Below are 20942 nucleotides of genomic sequence, written 5' to 3'. Positions count from 1 at the left end.
GGAGTGAATGAGTCGACGGTTCGCTACGTAAAAAAAATATGAAATGAAAATTCGTAAAACTGCCTCAATAACGTTCTCCAAGGACACTAAGCGCATTATGACTCCTCGTAATAAGATGACTGTGCAAATGGAGAATGCGTTATCAATGTGGATATTGGACTGTCGGGAAAAGAAGGTTAGTCTCAATACCAACATGATACGAACCAAAGCCAAATGATAGCCTAGATCCAGAAGGAAAATCAAACGAAGATGACGAAAATGATGATCCTGCCCCACGAGAAAAACGTGGTTTTGTTGTCAGCAAGGGCTGGTTCAAGAAATTCAAGAGGAGGTTTGGCCTTCGCAGCGTTCCTTTGTATGGGGAGGCCGCCTCGGCAGACCAAGAGGCAGCTCTTCGTTGCGTCGAAGACGAGTTCCCGAAATTAATTAAAGAAGGTGGCTATCTCCCGGAGCAGGTGTTCAATATGGATGAGACTGGCCTCTTCTTGAAGAGGATGCGTTCCCGGACATTCCTTTACAAGGATGAAGTGAAGAAGCCAGGGTTCAAGGCCCACAAAGATTGCATCACTCTCCTCATGTGCGGAAATGCCGCAGGCTTTATGCTAAAGCCCGGCTTAATTTACAAGTCCTTGAATCCTCATGCTTTGAAAAACAAAAAACAAAGCCTTGCTGCCTGTCTACTGGATGAGTAATAAAAAGGCATGGATAACCACAGCCCTCACACTTGACTGGTTCGTGAACTGCTTTATCCTGCAGGTGAAGTAGTATCTCGCGGAGAATGGGCTGCCCTTTAAGGTCCTCCTCTTGATGGACTGTGCAGGCAGACATACAATGGATCTGCATTATGACAGGGTCCAAGTGGAGTTCCTGCCCCCAACACCACTTCCCTTATACACCCAATGGATCAGGGGGTCATTCGGGCCTTCAAGGCCCTCTACACGAGATCCACGATGGAGGGCCTTATCTCCTCCATCGACGAAGGCGACAAGGACTTCAGCCTCAAGAGATCTTGGCAGGATTACAACATTTCAACGTGCTTGGCCAACATTCAGAAAGCTCTTAAGGAGGTGAAACAGCAAACATTGAATGAAAGTTGGAGAAAACTGTGGCCAGACGTTGTTCATGACTATGAGGGATTTACGCCAGATGAAGTTCTCTACTCAGCCGTAGATAAGGCTGTGAGGCTGGCACGGTTATTAGTCAACGAAGGTTTTTCTGACATGACGATGGATAATGTCAACTCACTGATCGAGTGCCACTTGGAGCCCCTAACCGATGAGGACCTTGTCGAAATGACAAGATCAGCGAGTGAGGAAGAAGAAGAGGCAGCCTATGTCGGCGATGACGACGAAGCTGAAGAATGTGGCCTTCCTTACGACAACCTACAAGAGCTCTGCAACATGGTACGGGCTCTGCAACAAAGGCACAAAAAATCGATGATAATATGGTCAGAGCCATCAAATTTAGTAACCATATTGATGGTGTAATGGTGTTGTACAAGAGCATCTTTGCTCAAATGAAAAAAAAAAAACGTCAACAATTTCCCATCACAATGTTTCTAGGGCGCCGAAAACCTTCTGCAGAAGCATCAGATACTCCTCCTCCTGCCTCTCCGGCTTCCCACTGAGCCACTACGCCGCCTCCTGCAGTTTCTCCAGCTCTATTGGAAGTTGTCATTGACGATCCACCGCCTCTATCAACTGACGATGAGGCGTCACCTGAGGAGCAGTAAAGCTCTCATTAACCTGTGCAGTAAATCATCTTCATCTTCTTCACCTCCATCATACTGCACAGGTATTTCATCGTCATTTATCAAGATCATCGTCATTGTTAGAGGTGAGTTACGTATCTGGTTATAAGAATAAGAGAGTTCTAAAAACATATCTACAGTATATACACGAACACTATTTATATCTACATATGTACGCACATGTACACTTACACTCTATTTATATATTTACTGTTTATATTATTTATGTATAAATGTAAATGTACATACAGTATACGTAATGTATTAAATACTGTATTTATATTACAGTACTCTATTTTATGTACCGTATATAATTTATATTATCAATATTCATTTACATGATTCTTTAATGTTCTAATGATAACACATACATTTATAGGGTTAATATAGACTTATTGTTATTATATATACATGTACATGTACACAAAAAAATGTATGTATTCCAAAAATAGGGAGGGAACCTACTTTGCGGTTTTTCACCTATCGCAGTCGGTTCTGGTCCCCATTAACCGCGATAGGTGAGGGATTACTGTATTATTCGGGACTGTGGGCGCTGTGGTTCAACTAAGGTTCTAACACTAGCAAAGGCCTATTTTATGCCATGAACCATTTTTTATTTCTAATGAATATTTCAGTTTTTTTTTTTTTTTTTTGACAATGTCAGTGATGTCCATTGATCACCTTGGCGTCACGACTTTAACAGCTTCATGGACATCCACTGGTCACTAAAGAGTTAACATCCTCAAATCTAGATTCTTTTAAATTGGCAGTAGAAAATAGCCAGTTGTTAGGGATAATAGAACTCTGATTTACAAGCTACTTTGATTATGTAAATGTGGGCCATCATTCTGGTGAACACTTGGGTGATTGCCCTGAGACCAAAAGACAAACACTTCTTTGGTTATACCTTCAAATCACTGATAAAATGAAGGAATTCTTCAAATCCTGATGAACAGGAAGGGGAAAAAAGCATTTGTTACATAAATGGAAACAGTCAATTTTAATTCTTTTAGCCCCCAGACTAATAGAGAGTACTTCTATGGCAAAATTTGTGAAAAATGCCAACTTTTGATAAACGAGATAACCAGAGCTGGTTTCCAAACTTTCTCACTTTGGGGATAAACAATAACTTATTGTAAACCTCCTAAAGAAAGTTTTAATACCTCTTCTATTAAAATGTTACCAAAACTTTTAAAATGACAAGAATGAAAAAATTGATCTTTTGCTTTATTTTTTTTGTTAACTTGGATTGATTCCTTAGAAAAGGGAAGACTGGAGTATAAAAGAACCTGGGAACTTTGAGTACAGTCAGCACTCATGAAACAGGTTGAACCCTCTCCCAGCCTCCCTACCTGATAAGATGGAAAAAACTTATCTTTGAATCATTATATGATTTTTTCATATTAATATATATTTCGCCCTGATCTCTTGCCACAGGGAACTGTTGTGTGCTCACTATTTTCCCATTTCTAATATTACCTATGAAAAGACATACTAATATTAGAAACTGTATCTGCAGCCTGGGTAAGTGTTAAACATTCATCCTTTCTAAGAACCTCCCAATATTTATGTTGCTTCTTCTCCAGATTATTTCATCAACATTTAATCACCAAAATTTATAAAATATTGTACCATTTTCTTTCCTTTCAAAAGTAAAATAACAGCGGTTAATTGTAAGTAGCACACTAAGAGCTGTTCTTTCAACTTCTCTGACAAAATGATTTCATCATGGCATGCCCCTTCCAGTTTGTTATAAGTGTTTCTTGTAATTTAAGTTAGAATTTCTGCACAAAGAAAGCACTGGGTTTTAAATAACTATGTGAGGAGTAAGATATTTCATGGTTCCTATCCGGAAATATGTTTCAATCTAGCGTTTATGGAACAGGAGAGTATACACTGCACAGCGGTGAAGCTTGTACAATGAAAACAGAACAACTGCCGTTCGTTTAAAATAACAGCCTTGGAAAGTAATTTTTAGTACAGGAGAAATTACAGAGGGAATAGTTGTTTTATGCAGAGCTGACAGTGATCGGACATGCCAATAATCATTTAGCAGCCAAGTTAGCGATAAAACTGTTCTGGGTTTTCATTTATTTAACTTCCTTTGTTATTCTCAGAATGCCAGAGAGCCTTCTTTTGAGTGTGGAAAGTCTGGCTTGCCTGATTAGTTTCCTACACTGACCTAACTTCCATAGTTGGGTCTAATGGTCATAATTACAGTATTCCTTCAGTATGGGTTCTGAATGTTCACTGAGCCTTACAGATTAGAGTTCATCACAAAGAGTCTTGAATTCTTTACTTATTTTAGTCCTTCTGCAGCTAGACCCTTGCACTTCCTCATGCTTAGTCACTCTATAACAGGGTTCTCAACCCTTTTCCCATTAAGTACCCCCTGAGTTTCACTCAAACCCCCAGTAATCTGACATTGAACAAAATGGTAATTTAATTACTTAACTCAATATACAATGGTACAGCATAAGATACTAAACTATTCAATCTTAATGATGTTATTGAGATGAAACATTTATATTCAAAGTGTTTAACAATGATACTACTCATGTAGGAATGAAATATTTCCTTTATCAACCAATACTCAACTTCAGCGCTAAGGTTGTGAATGCTTGTTACAAACAAGTTTCTTAATTTGAGGAGCAGTATTAGACAGACAGAATCGTAGTTCATGTTCAACATTAAGCCATAATTGATGTTTAGTTTTAATGTTCAACAGCGTAGAAAATCCTTAATCATACAGGTAAGTAATAGGGAACATCAGCAAAGAGGTCAGAACTATATCAGATGCAACAGGGTAAATCTAACTCCTTTTAGACCAAAAAATTGGTCAGGGTTTTAAGAGCATCTTTTGCAAAAGAGACGTTCATCTACTAAGATTCACAATGAATGGGTATCTAATCCAATTCTATTCCAATTATCTCCGTAATAAATATACACAAACACATTCACTCTCTCTCTCTCTCTCTCTCTCTCTCTCTCTCTCTCTCTCTCTCTCAGCAGATTTAACTTATTAAAATATTTTCTGTCAGCCATCTAAGTACTAATAGAAATGTACTTTTGAGGCACTGGGGGTTTGCGAAACCTAGGTTGAGAACCCCTAAGGTAGACCAATAGGCTGGCCCAAAACACCCCATCCTTAGCTCACAAGAATGGTGAGGTAACAGACACTAAAGAAACTATCAAGGTTGAACGTGACTAGAGCCACAGTCCAGTGAGTGCCAAGCATGGATGCTTCCAATAGGCCACCAATACAAAATAATAAAGAAATACTGTACAGTAATGTATTTTAACATTATCATTACCTGTAAAGGTATAGAATATGGTCCACAGCGAGAATACCATAATTGCATCCACCTGGAGGAACATGTAAACCTATCTCTTGCAAGTGGAACAAGACTTATAGTACAATACCGTGCTGAGTTCAAATTTTACAATACAGTATACCAAATGAAATGAAAAAAAAAGGCATCCATTAACTTACATATAAAAAGAAGAAACATCTCGTATAATTGTATTTCACTTACGTAGTTATGATGGTAGGACTTGGAGTAACGTTAGAAACTGGTGAAACAGCATACTTGAAGGACTGAGTGACATCACTTGGGTCTACTGTATTTAGGAGTTCTGGACTCAAGGGTTCTTCATCCAGCAGCTTGTTAAAAGCTGAAATCTTAGAATTCTGAGTTTCTGGTATTAGGCTGCTACCACTTGGACTCCTTATACTTGTAGCTGTAATGAAAAATATGACAAAAGGCAACTTATTAATCCGGGATAAGGAATAACTGCGATTTTCAGCATATTGTTACTCCAAGTATTCCACGTATTAATTCATTCACCTTGTCAATATTTATAAGCATACAAAAAGTAGAGAAATAAAAAACTAAAACCCACACAAAATAAACCTGTCTGATTACAATCATCACAAAAGCTTTCCTGTTAGTTTTTTCTTTGCTGGAGTACACCCTGATAACTTCTCTTCTTTCTTAATTACTTGAACATTCTGTTCATGATTTTTTTTTTCATGGTGTACTAGATCTTTTCATAGGTTAGAATCCTGTTAATTCCTTATTTTCCACACCTCTATTTAATTCTCTTCATCTTTTTCCATCACATTTCCCAAACGAATTCAATTAATCTTACCATTGTAGAACACCAATTAGAATCTCTATTTAATTTGCTATTGCTAAACTCTGGTGTAGATAAGAGTAGAGGTCCTAATATTTCTAATTGTTGCATTGTTTACTAAAAATTACTTTTGTTTTCAAATAATCCAGCAACCTCTATCTATCGGGCTATTGCTGCCCTCTCAAAAATTACTTAACAATCCAGTATTTTCTATTTGCTCCGAGGTCTACCTTTCCACCGTACAATGAGCTATTTCATCTTTTCCCAAGTTTCCAGACAAGCTAAGTAGCGTAAATCATTGACTTAACTCATGGTTTGCAATATGGAATACTTTTAGTTACATAGCTATATTCTATCACATTCAGAGCACACACATGGTTTCTTTCCATATTGCATTCTGAGCCACAAAAAATTTACAGGTCACAAACATCCATCTATTCTTACCCATTACATGCTGCTATCTTGAAAACACTTCTAACATTTCTTCAGAGGGCCAAAGCATCTGAACAATCCCTCAGTGGCCAAGCCACAATACACCTTCCTGATACTTTGCTACAGCCTCTGAAGAGAGTTCTTTCAACACAGTTCTTGCCAGGTTTTCTATAAGGAGCTAATTTAAACATACCTTTTCCTAAAAGTCAGTCTATGAAGATAGTTCAGCCATCAAATACTTTTCTTTTCAAAGAATCTCCACACCAAAAGAGCTCCTTTTATCATTGGTGTCCTTTGCCATATCCTTGGGCTAACCTATCTGTATTTCCTATATTAAATTCTATAAAACATTTCTCCCTAATCCACTAATAAGGCAATCTGGGCATGTTCTAAATATGTAGTACCCTTTGTTAGTTTTAAAATAAATTTGGACTTGGTGGTGATAGCTAAAGCTATGAGCATATAGAGAATACTAACTCATTTGTTTACGCTTTAGGATACCAATCAGAATAAGTACCCGAAAATCCTGCCATTCTTCTAAGATACACTTAGTAAACTTAGTTAAAATAACCCAACTCCTGATAACCTGTTGAAAATATCACCTCATCAGCTTCAAAGTAAACAGTTGCACTCTTTTAATGATTTCTCATTTATTTCTCTAAGAACAATACCTCTTTGAACTCATTTAAGACTGTTTTAGTAATGATTCTCTATATATCTTGACATATAATATTTGTTGCTGACCATTTATATTTAGTCTTCACTGCTATATAGCTAAATACTCTAGTTGTTAACTATTTAGCACTTTAAAATTGGCGTATGTCTGTGTTGGTCAGCTTTTCAGTGTTTTGATAATTATACTTCTCATTTTTTTTTTCACCTTCATAGCATTATCAAAATGTAACACTTCACTAAATACACTAATTTGTACAACTGCTTTTAAAGGGCAAGTTTGCATAAATGATTAATTTGGCCTAACTGTGATTTATTGTACCCTAATTTTTAATGATTTGCCAAAACTTTTCCACATATCACTTACAAACCTGTTGTTGTTGCTTCTAAGCTTGCTATATATATATATATATATATATATATATATATATATATATATATATATATATATATATATATATATATATATATATATATATATATATATATATATATATATATATATATATATATATATATTATTTTATTATTATTATCATTATTACAATTATTATTATTATTATTATTACTACTAGCCAAGCTACAACCCTAGTTGCAAAAGCAAGATGCTATAAGCCCAAAGGCTCCAATAGAGAAAATATAGCCCAGTGAGGAAAGGAAATAAGGAAATAAATAAATGATGAGAACAAATTAACAATAAATCATTCTAAAAATAGTAACGTCAAAACAGATATATTATTATTCTTATTATTATTACTATTATTATTATTATTATTATAACTTGCTAAGCCACAAGCCCAATTGGAAAAGCAGGACGCTATACGTCCAGAGGGCCCCAACAGGGAAAACAGCCCAGCGAGGAAAGGAAACAAGGAAAAATAAGATATTTTAAGAAGAGTAACATTAAAATAAATATTTCCTACATAAACCATAAAACTTTTACAAAACAAGAGGAAAAGAAATTAGATAGAATAGTGTGCCTGAGTGTACCCTCAAGCAAGAAAACTCTAACCCAAGACAGTGGAAAACCATGGTACAAAGGCTATGGCACTACCCAAGACTAGAAAACAATGGTTTGATTTTGATTCTGATTTTATATAAACTAAAAAAAGACTTATGTCCGCCTGTTCAACAAAAAAAAAAAAAATTGCTGCAACTTTGAACTTTTGAAGTTCTACTGATTCAACCACCCGATTAGGAAGATCGTTCCACAACTTGGTCACAGCTGGAATAAAACCTCTAGAATACTGAGTAGTATTAAGCCTCATGATGGAAAAGGCCTGGCTATTAGAATTAACTGCCTGCCTAGTATTACAAACAGGATGAAACTGTCCAGGAAGATCTGAATGTAAAAGATGGTCAGTTATGAAAAATCTTATGCAACATGCATAATGAACTAATTGAACGATGGTGCCAAAGATTAATATCTAGATCAGGGATAAGAAATTTAATAGATCGTAAGTTTCTGTCCAACAAATTAAGATGAGAATCAGTAGCTGAAGACCAGACAGGTGAACAATACTCAAAACAAGGTAGAATGGAAGAATTAAGACACTTTTTCAAAATAGATTGATCACCGAAAAACTTGGACTTTCTCAATAAGCCAATTTTTGGAACAATGGAAGAAGACTCAGACATAATGTGTTTCTTGAAAGTAAATTTGCTGTCGAGAATCACACCTAAAATTTTAAGTCATACAAAGTTAAAGAAACATTATCAATACTGAGATCTGGATGTTGAGGAGCCGCTGTTCTTGACCTACTTACAATCATACTTTGAGTTTTGTTTGGATTCAACTTTATACCCCATAATTTGCACCATGCACTAACTTTAGCTAGATCTCTATTAACCCTGGATAGGTACGGTGGGTCGTTTGCGACCCCGAGCGTCAAAAAAAAACAGGTTTTTCTCACGTGACTCACCCCCTTGACTGAATTTGTGGGTGATCGACCTGCAGGAGGTGTCTCCCCTACACGCTCTAGTAGTGTCCAGATGTGCATTTCTGTAGCTGTACTCCTTCCCCGATTTCTGAGACGCGTCGGGGTCGAGCGCGACCGAGTTTACCCTTCTAAGGTAGTTTGCCTAATTATCAAAGTTATTACGTATTATGAAATTGTCGTAGAATGGTGCAACTTGTATAGGTTATCAGTTGTGGAAAGTCTTGGTGGATTGTTTGGCTACCATGTGCATGATTTTTTTTTTAGTTAAAATATCGTTCATCACCACGAGGACCATTTTACCGCGAGTGCCCCTTTTTCATTTTTTTTCATTTTTTTGCCAAGTCATTTTTCCGTAAGATATTGCCAAATAGTGTCGTAAAACTTTTGCTTGTTTAGTGTTGGAAAGTGTGTCTAGATGATCTGGCTACCCATGCGTGACTTTGTTTTTGTCAGATACGACGTAGTTATTGGTATATTGGGTATTTAACTGTGGTTACCAATTTCTGTTTTTTTTCAATATTTGTAAAAATTACTACGTAGTAAGGAATTGCCGTATATTATTCATTTTTTTTTTCATGTTTATGTGTTAGAAAGTGTGCCTTGATGGTTGGGCTAACACGTGCATGTCTTTTTTTTTATCTGAGATGCCGTATATTAGAATGTCGGGCATTTTACCGCGAGTGCCCCTTTTTCATTTTTTTTTCATTTTTTTGCCAAGTCATTTTTCCGTATGATATTGCCAAATAGTTTCGTAAAACTTTTGCTTTTTTAGTGTTGGAAAATGTGTCTAGATGATCTGGCTACCCATGCGTGATTTTGTTTTTGTCAGATACGACGTAGTTATTGGTATATTGGGTATTTAACTGCGGTTGCCAATTTCTGTTTTTTTTCAATATTTGTAAAAATTTACTACGTAGTAAGGAATTGCCGTATATTATTGATTTTTTTTTCATGTTTATGTGTTAGAAAGTGTGCCTTGATGGTTGGGCTAACACGTGCATGTCTTTTTTTTTATCTGAGATGCCGTATATTAGAATGTTGGGCATTTTTTCGCGAGTGCCCCTTTTTATTTGTTTTGCATTTTTTTGCTTAGTCATGTTACCGTAAGGAATTGGCAAGTAGTGTCGCAAAACTTATATTTTTATAGTGTTGGAAAGTGTTTCTAGATGATCTGGCTACCCATGCCTATTTTTTTTTTAGCCAGATATGGCGTATATATAAGTGTGTTCGATTTTCCTGTGATTGCCATTTTTTCGTTTTTTCCCATTTCTTTCAAAATTACTACGTACTAAGGAACTATCACAGAGTAATTATTCATTTATATGTTTATTTGTCGGAAAATGTGCCTTGATGGTTTGCCTAGCACGTGGCTGAAATTTTTTTTTTTCTGAAATGCCGTATATTAGAATGGCCATTTTTCCACGAGTGCCCCTTTTTATTTGTTTTGCATTTTTTTGCTTAGTCATGTTACCATAAGGAATTGGCAAGTAGTGTTGCAAAACTTATAATTTTATAGTGTTGGAAAGTGTTTCTAGATGATCTGGCTACCCATGCCTATCTTTTTTTTTTTAGCCAGATATGGCGTATATATAGGTATGTGTTCGATTTTCCTGTGATTGCCATTTTTTCGTTTTTTCCCATTTCTTTCAAAATTACTACGTACTAAGGAACTATCACAGAGTAATGATTCATTTAGATGTTTATTTGTCGGAAAATGGGCCTTCATGGTTTGCCTAGCACGTGGCTGAAATTTTTTTTTTCTGAAATGCCGTATATTAGAATGGCCATTTTTCCACGAGTTCCCCTTTTTATTTGTTTTGCATTTTTTTGCTTAGTCATGTTACCGTAAGGAATTGGCAAGTAGTGTCGCAAAACTTATAATTTTATAGTGTTGGAAAGTGTTTCTAGATGATCTGGCTACCCATGCCTATCTTTTTTTTTTAGCCAGATATGGCGTATATATAGGTGTGTTCGATTTTCCGGTGATTGCCATTTTTTCGTTTTTTCCCAATTCTTTCAAAATTACTACGTACTAAGGAACTATCACAGAGTAATGATTCCTCTAGATGTTTATTTGTCGGAAAATTTTGTTTACTTCTTTTTTGATTGAATATCATCAAATTTTTTTAGCTAAAATATTATATTGTTTTACATTTTTTTTTTTTTCGATTTTATTTCCCTTCAAAAAAATTTTTTTGGGTCAGAATTTTAATTTTATAGTCGTAAAATAATCGACAATTATCCAGCAACCCACCATACAATTTTTATGCATATCCAATGATAATTAGATTAGTAAATAACACCTTGAAATTGACATACCCTTCCTACATTTCAAGTGGCAGATTAGGGAGTCTGAGTCAGTGTGGTTGGCGGCCATTTTGTGGACATATCCGAAGCGTAAGCTGCCCTATCTATATATATTCTTGTTCCCTATAGAATTTGTGATATTTTGGTATATTTTTACCTGCATAAATATCATATTATATATTAAATATATGTATTTTTTTACGAAATTTCTAAGTACTCAAAAAATTACCTTTAGATATGGCCCCTGATATAAATGTAATTTACAAAATAATGAAGATTTTTTTACATATTTCTATTTTAGGATAACATATGTTTATTCCCTAAAAAAATTAGCCACTTCCTATTTCATTTGGGTACCCAAAAAAATTCATGAAATTTGGACAAATTTTTTTGGCCAAAAAAAGTTACCCTTTTTTTCTCATTTCAGATCTTCACCTCCATGGGTCTGACTTCATCCAAAATACATCAAGATGTGTCCTAAACATTCAAGAATCAATTCCTAAAAGGATTTGTGTATATATGTATAAACTTTTTTTTTATGAATTTTTATGTCAGGTCTTTTTATTTTTCTACTTAATTTTTTAAAATATTTATAATAAATAGTTTTTCTGCAGATGAGTAGTATTTATCTTTACAGTTGTTTTAAGCATTCATTGAAGTTTTTTTTGGCAAAAGAAAAAAGGAGGTTACTGCAAAATCTGATTTTTCAAGAATTTTTTTTGGCGTCGGGGTCGTTCGCGTCCGAGTATACCCTTAAAGGGGTGTCCGAGGAGCGTACCTATCCAGGGTTAAGGGATTCAGCAACCCCATATCTACATTCAGGGGATGGAATTGATGCAAAGAGAGTAGCATCATCTGCATATGCAACAAGCTTGTTTTCTAGGCCAAACCACATGTCATGTGTATATAGTATGAAAAGTAATGGGCCAAGAACACTACCCTGTGGAACACCAGATATCACATTCCTATACTCACTATGGTGCCCATCAACAATAACTCTGAGATTTATTACTTAAAGATTCAATAATAATACTAAGAAACGACCCACCCACTCCCAACTCTTTGAGTTTGACAGCAAGGGCCTCATGATTAACACAGTCAAAGGCAGCACTAAAATCAAGGCCAATCATACAAACTTCCTGACCACAATCAAGGGATTTCTGTACAGCATTGGAGATTGTAAGAAGGCCATCACATGCTCCAAGGCCTTTACGAAAACCAAATTGCCAATTAGAGAATAGATGATTACCTTCAGCAAACATATTACAGTAAGACGTTTTGCCAGAAGACGTTCAAAAACTTTAGATAATACGGGATTTATGGAAATTGGGCGGTAATCACTTGGACTTGAGCTACCAAAAACACATTTACATAGTGGAGTAACATTACCAATTCTCCAACAAGTGCTAAAAGCTCCTCTTCTTGCTAGCTTGCGTAAAATAAGAGATAACTTTGGAGCTAAGAAATCTGCAGTCTATAAAAAACAAAGGAAAAATATCATTTGGGTCTACACCTCCATAAGCTTCAAGGTCCATCAACAGAGCTTTAATTTCACGAGATCGAAAAGCTAAACTAGTTAATTTAGCCTAAGGAAAACAGGAATGAGGAAGTTCAAGTTTTTCTTCACTCTGTTTACTGTCAAAAACATCAGCCAAAAGGGTTGCCTTTTCCTTTGGACAGTGAGTGACTGAGCCATCTAGTTTAAGTAGTGGAGAAACTGTTGCATCTACACCACAGAGTGGAGATTTAAGGGTAGACCACCATTTATGTCCCTGAGTTGTACCAGAAAGGTTAAACTGTATTCCTTTTCAGTTGAAGCATAAATTCTCTGAGTAAAAGCTCTAAGCTGAGTAAGTTATTCCAGGTCAAATCTGATCTGTTACCCTTCCAAAGATGATAGGCCTTCTGCTTCTCCAAATAAGCACGTCTACAATCATCATTGAACCACGGTTTGTCCTTCACTCGGTACCTTAGCACACGAGAAGGGATACGCCTATCAATTATGTTGACTAGATTCTCATTCAAAAGGACAACAGGATCAATACTACTATATGATTGGGACCAATTCAAGCTCAAAAGATCATGCAAAATCCCATTCCAGTCTGCTTGAGTTCATATAAATTTTACACGAGTATGATACATCAGGAATAGGCTGCTCAGTCTTCACTACTAATGAAATCAAGGCATGATCAGATGACCCGACTGGAGAACCAAACTTACTAGTTATAACGTCTGTGGAGTCAACGTAAACGAAGTTCAAGCAATTACCAGACCTGTGAGTAGCTTCACTTATGATTTGCTCACAGCCTTATTCAGAGGCAAAGTCTAAAGCTCTTAGCCATGGCAATTGGTAGGAGAGATAGAACTTAACCACTCCCTATGGTGAGCATTAAAATCACCAACAAAGACAAAAGAAGCCTTTCTATCATCTTCTTGTATCTTAGCCATCATGGTAAGAAGACTATTGATGATAAAATCATCCATGTCTGGATTTCGGTAGATCGAACACAAAAAAAAGTTGTTATGCCTGCCGCAAACTTTTATTATCTGATTCTCATGACATCCACATTCATAGCAGGACTTATGAGAAGCAGGGTACTCGGCCCTAATATACACCACCATTCCCCTGACCATAGGGATGGCATCACGTTTCAACATTATTGGCTTCTTAAAACCAGTTATAAGGAGCTCAGATGGGTGCCTCATATTAGAAACAAAAGTTTCTGAGCACAAAAGAAAATCTTACTGTCTGGACGCAACTGTAAGGTCTTGAATATTCGCGTGAAGACCATGAATATTGCAATACAGAAGACGACATCGACGAAATCTAGGACATACTGGTCCCGGATTTCGCTTATTGTCTCCAGACAGCATAAGAATTAATAGTAATAAAAAAAGAGACATCATACTTAAAAATAGATCAACAAGAATTAAAACAAAAACAATATGTACAGAATCATAAATAAAGTGATTCATCAAACCCATAGACTATAGTAAAAAGTCGGAAAAACTGGTCAACGTGGAGGAGCCGATACAACATGCAAGGCTAAATACCCTCCAGGATAGCCACTTCAACTGAAGGGAGGACATTAAGGATGGTTTTCAGAAGAAAAATAAATCAGATAAGGAAAACGCAACCTCTTGATAAACCACCAGGCATACATGACCCTTCGATTAAGCCTGCCCAACAAGAGGAACAAAAAAAAAATTAGATAGAATAGTGTGCCCGAGTGTACCCTCAAACAAGAGAACTCTAACCCAAGAAAGTGGAAGACCATGGTACAGAGGCTATGGCACTACCCAAGACTAGAGAACAATGGTTTAATTTTGCAGTGTCCTTCTCCTAGAAGAGCTGCTTACCATAGCTAAAGAATCTCTTCAACCCTTACCAAGAGGAAAGTACACTGAACAATTGCAGTACAGTAATTAACCCCTTGGGTGGAGAAGTGTTTGGTAATCTCATTGTTGTCAGGTGTATGGGGAAAGACGAGAATTTGTAAAGAATAGGCCAGACTATTCAGTGTATGTGTAGGCAAAGAAAAAATAAGCCGTAACCAGAGAAAGGAATCTAATGCATTACTGTCTGGCCAGTCAAAGGATCCAATAACTCTCCAGTGGTAGTATCTCAACGGGCAGCTGGTGCCCTGGCCAACATACTACCTATACTGGGGCAGGGTTGGATACCTTCTGTGGTTATTATGTGACCTAAAAATTCGACCTGTTTATAGAAAAATTTGCACTTTGACAAATTTATTTTCATACCATTACGTAGCAATGCTTCTAAAATTTTACGAATATTATTATGTTCTTCAGCTGTTTTCCCTGTAATTATGATATCTAAATAAACACGAACATTAGGGCCAATTAAGGGTGACAAAACCGCCATCATTACTCTAGAGAAATGACTTGGAGCATTTTTAACACCGAAAGGAAGAAAATTCAACTGAAATAGTTGATCATTAGCTATAAATGCCGTTTTACATTTATCGTCTTCCTGAATGGGTATTTGATAGTATCCAGATTTTAAATCAACAGTCGTAAAATATTTACTATCCCATACCTTCACAAGTATTTCTTCGATCGAGGGCAATGGAAATGCATTATCCTTAATGACTGCATTCAACTTCCTATAATCAACACACAATCTTACCGAGCCATCCTTTTTCCTCACAGCTACAATTGAGGAAGCCCAGGGGGATTCACTCTCCTTGATTATTCCTTGTTCCCCTAATTTATTAATTTCCTTTTCTATCTCTCCCTGAAAATGAATGGGTACCTTAAAAGGCCTTGACCTGATTGGCTCCACCTGCCCAGTTTCAATGCTAAAGGGAAATCGATCAATCCTCCCAGGTAGCTCATCTCCAATTGCAATTACATCGGAATAACTATTGACAATGTCACTAACTACTGTTGATATTCTGACGGACATAATTTCCGTGCTTGCATAATCAAATTCTGAGTGCGTTCGTCTGTGCGGGCTGGAGTTATGGCTCCCAACATCCCATTATAAGCAATTTAAAATAACTCTAATTCACACACAGATTCACTTCTTAATACAACTCTTTTATTTGACAAATTAACTATCGTTATATCAGCTCTGTTCTCTTTTATTTCCGTCAAGCCCTCTAATATCATATGGGCCCAATTGTCATGGGGTTCAACTACGACCTTGGTTCCTTCCGCAATAGGGCGACACGGGGTCACTATGCTCGTAAGTGTCTGGGGAGACAACACTTCTCTCTCAGGTACAGCTGTTACTTTACTTACATGTCTCTCCGAGCTCACACATGCACTTAACCCCTCATGGCTTTCTATCGGCAAAATATACCCTCCTGCTTTTACTGTTATTGTATCTTTTTCCCCCCAAATGCATATTTGATTATTAGAGATAAAATCAATTCCTAAAATAGTTTCGATTTCTGGAATTCCCAAGGTGGGCAAGACAAAAAAATCATGTGTAAACTTCACAAACCCCACCTTGATGTTGACGATTGTTGTATGGTTTATGTGTAGTTTATTTCCTCCTGGTGTGTCAAGAATGATGGATTCCGCTGACTGCAGTTGGTTTGAAGAGAATCTTTTTTCAATCAGTGAAACGCTGGCTCCTGTGTCGATCAGCGCTCGAATGGATTTATCTGGCAGGTCAATCCTAACTGCTAACATTCCTAGACGGCCATTACGAGATATGGGGCACGGGCCAATGACCTCAGCTGCAATGCTGCTGCTCCCTAGTGCAGCGGGGGTGAGGTCGGGGGTACCGATGGAGGTCCCAGTGCCTGCTCTGTCACGTCTGACGTCACCACTTCCTCAGCTACTGCTTGTGATGTTATGTGGGGCGGGGGCGTCGAACTCCCTTGTCTCCCTCTTCCTCGGTTTCCTTATCCTCGGATGTTGGGCGGGTGGAGGTAGGCGTGCGCCACAGCCCGACTGCCCCCTCTGCTAACAAGCGATTGTCATCGAACAAATAACCACATAAATACGGGTTTACTAATCTGCGAATATGTTTACGGGCAATTGCTTTTCTATCACTTTCTAGGAGATTGGCACTCAGGGTAGCAAACGAATCGCAATCCCGAAAAATGCGAGTTGCAAAACTAAGAACGGATTCACCTTCCCGTATTTTGGGTTTGTAATTTTCTTCCACGTCTCCCTTTCTCGCATCAGGCAAGGCATACTTCTCAATTAAACTTTGTTTTATTTCAGTATAACTTCTTAAACTGTCTTGTGGCCAACACATTACCTCCATTGCCAGAGCATCTTTCAGCAATCTAATTACTTGAATAGATTTTTCTCTTTCCAACCACCCATATGTAGCTACTTCAAAGACTCAAAAACACTTCAATCGACTGAAACCCTTCATTAGGCCTTTGATCATCAAAAGGCCTAACATTTGCCTGGAGTTCTGGCAACTTTCGGACTACGATTTGCGAATCTTCACTTGGCTGTGCGTGTGTACTTTCACTCGTGTGCGTTTGAGCTTCGTTTATGTACGTCGGATATGCTGTAGTTGCGCGGCGCACCTCTTCTCGTTCAACCAAAAATCTGTTCATTAACTGTTCTAAGTTTTCTAACTTATTTTCAAATTCTTGCGTTCTAATTTCCTGTCTATATTCTTCATCGGCAACGCTATATCCTACTGCTCCTTCGTTCTCATCTCCTGTAGCAGCAGCGTCTGCTATGTTAGTTCTTGTGTATCTACGCATCTTGAACTTTTATTTTACTGGCTCAAAGAACAACTTCACTCACAGCATACACAAATAGACATATATTTACACCCGACACCATTATGACCCATGTAGACGGATAATGAGACATCGGAATATGGGTTTTCTTCATTTATTACAAAAGGTTCGTTCGCAAGTTCACCGTACACAACTACCCTCTCAGGTGAGGGACTTGTCAACTTGAGCGCCCAAAGGCAATTAAAATCCCTCCGCTACCAAAATGCAATCTTGTACAATAACATGCTGATATAGGTTTTTGTGGAATACTCATGATTAAAGAGTTAATCTACTTGACGTACAAGACACATCTACATACATGAATATATATATACATATATATATATATATATATATATATATATATATATATATATATATATATATATATATATATATATATATATATATATATATATATATATATATATATATATATATATATATATACACACCTATATATATATATATATACATATATATATATATATATATATATTTATATATATATGTATATGAAAAAAGTAAGTTAAACAGTTAGAAGACAAAAATTAATGGCAGTCCAAAATAGGTGAGGAGGAGGAGCGTTAACAACCAGTCTCCATCAGGGCCAGAAGTTAAGTGAGCTAGATCACATGTGTGAGATGGAGTGGCAGCAAACTAACCCCCCCTCCACTAACTAGCGGGATGGGTAGTTAACCCTCGCTAAAATATTAATGGCTCGTCCTTTCAGTTTCACCAAAAGTATTACCACTAATATATAGTGTAGATTTGTATTCCAGTCATAGAACAAACTCGACTTGGGACAATGATATGTGGAAAATAGTTTTGAGGAGTGACGAAGCCACATTTTGTATTGAATGGTGTAGTCGAAGTTGGGTATCGAGAACTCGTGGATCTGATACATCCCTCCCTTTGTATACATGTCCTTCGGTTAAGTACGCAACAAGTGTAATTATTTGGCCTTCTTTTGGGTAAGGAGGTACTGGGGAGCCATGGCACAAAAAGTTCAAAGAGGAAGGCTGTCTGTGCAGGGCAAAAGGATCCGGGAGGAGCTAGACTACCGACTTGAGGTGTGCCGTGTCTCGAGCGGTGCGCATATTGGACATTTATAAAATCGTTCATGGAATCCACATGCCTATGAATACTCAATCAGATTTGGAGGAATAAATCTTATGATGTTCAGCATTAAGCCTGTTTAGTTTCATTTGCCTTGATCATGTAGTTTCTGTGATATTTACATCTCAAATGAAATCAAAATTTTAGAAACACCCGGTATATATATATATATATATATATATATATATTTACACCCTCATATACAAATAATTTATATATTTACATAAACATTGAGAGAGAGAGAGAGAGAGAGAGAGAGAGAGAGAGAGAGAGAGAGAGAGAGAGAGAGAGAGAGAGAGAGAGAGAGAGAGAATTCTTTTTATTAACCATAATAATTGTATAATTTGAATAATAATAATAATAATAATAATAATAATTTTGATGATTTTAATTTTATGAATAGTGATAGTTTGAATAATAATAATAATAATAATAATAATAATAATAATAATAATAATAATAATAATAATAATAATAATAATAATAGGTGGAGTTGAATACTAAGGCTGCATCGGCAGAATTCAATTTCTTGTCCAATTTCTCGATTCTACGGACAATTCTCTTTTCAGGGTTGCTACATTCAGCTAGCAAGTTGGCGAAGTTCATCAGGTGGGTGAAGAATACAATTCATGTTAAGGCTGGATGTAATTAATACAAGTACAAGTAATACTAAAAAATTACAACAGGTAAAGTCAGGAGTGGATCGCAATCCACTCCTGACTTTACCTGTTGTAATTTTCGAGTATTACTTGTACTTGTATTAATTACATCCAGCCTTAACATGAATTGTATTCTTCACCCACCTGATGAACTTCGCCAACTTGCTAGCTGAATGTAGCAACCCTGAAAAGAGAATTGTCCGTAGAATCGAGAAATTGGACAAGAAATTGAATTATGCCGATGCAGCCATAGTATTCAACTCCACCTGTTTGAAGGAATAATACCAAGAAATAATAATAATAATAATAATAATAACCTTGATAATTTCAATTAAAAAAAATAATTTTCATAATCATAATTTCAATATGTTTAGTCATTTTAAATATCAAATACTAATTATTATTAAAAATAAACCTAGTAATATAAAATTATGATCAAAACTATTTAAATAATTATCATTATCAAAATTGAAAAGTTACTTTTAGTAATTTTGATAATGATAATCATTATACTAATTTTAACAATTTAGTGATTTTGGTAAGTTTAACAATAACAACAATAATAATAATGATAATTTTATTAATAATCTTAATAAAAATAATTTTTATATTAAAATAGTTATTAATTAAATTCATTATTAATAATATTAACATTAATAATAATAATAATAATAATAATCATTAATAATAATAAAAATAACAATAATAATTCTAACATATTTAATAATAAAAATTTGAACATAAAATCATTATCACCAAAATTAAGGAAATTACAAATTTTAATATTAATAATAACAATTTTATCATTTTATTATTATTGCCTTTATTATTACTTTTATTATTATTATTATTATTATTATCATTAATATTATTATTATTATTATTATTATTATTATTAATATTATTATTATTATCAAAACTATTATGAAATAGGGAGTCATTGCAAGACCACAAAATAAAATAAAAAATTAATAGTTAATTTAATTCTAATCATTTTAATATTAAAATTATTATTTTAAAATAATAATTCTATTAATAATCATAAAAATAATAATATAATCAAAATCATCAAAAATAATAATTTCAATAATATTCTATTATTATCAAAATGGATAAAACTTAATAATTTTAATAACAACAATAATTTTAATAATAATACTTCATATTTTTATTAAGAAACTAAAATTATTATTAGAATCATCAAAATTATAAAAATTTTTGATAATTTTGGTAAATTATATAATTTTTCGATTTTAACAACAATAATAATTTTAGAAATTTTATAATATTTTATTATTAAATTACTACTACTTTTTACATTACTATTACTATTAAAAATATTTTTCCAAATCACCAAAATGGCTCAAGGTTAAAAACTGACAGATTTTAAAAAATGGTTATTTGCATTATGATATTAGTAATAATACTAATAGTAGTGATAACAATAATCATCATCATAATAATAATCATAATAATTTTACTGGTTCTAATAATATTGAAATTATTATTATTTAAATTGATATTAAAAATCCTAATTCTAATCATTTTACATAATACCAAATAAATATAATAATCATTCTAATAAGGTTAATAATTTTATCAAAATGGTTGAAATCATTATCATCAAAATTGCTCAATAATAATAATAATAATAATAATAATAATAATAATAATAATAATAATAATAATAGTAATAGTAATAACA

At 35.0% G+C, this 20942-nt stretch overlaps 1 protein-coding gene across 5 annotated transcripts in view; it reads right to left on the bottom strand.

The window, feature by feature from the left end:
* The window catches only part of Hsf (Heat shock factor), a 562710-nt gene that overhangs the window by 226238 nt on the left and 315530 nt on the right, over nucleotides 1-20942 (bottom strand). For all 5 annotated transcript variants that reach the window (XM_068385887.1, XM_068385865.1, XM_068385876.1 and 2 more), the window contains exon 8: nucleotides 5287-5491. In XM_068385887.1, coding sequence (XP_068241988.1) covers nucleotides 5287-5491 — 205 coding nt within the window. The remainder of the gene's footprint in view (nucleotides 1-5286; nucleotides 5492-20942) is intronic.

This window comes from Palaemon carinicauda, chromosome 1 (genome assembly GCF_036898095.1).
Source record: "Palaemon carinicauda isolate YSFRI2023 chromosome 1, ASM3689809v2, whole genome shotgun sequence".
Lineage (NCBI taxonomy): Eukaryota > Metazoa > Arthropoda > Malacostraca > Decapoda > Palaemonidae > Palaemon > Palaemon carinicauda.
The sequence above is the reverse complement of the archived record's forward strand: the minus strand, read 5'-3'. Positions and strand labels throughout refer to the sequence as shown.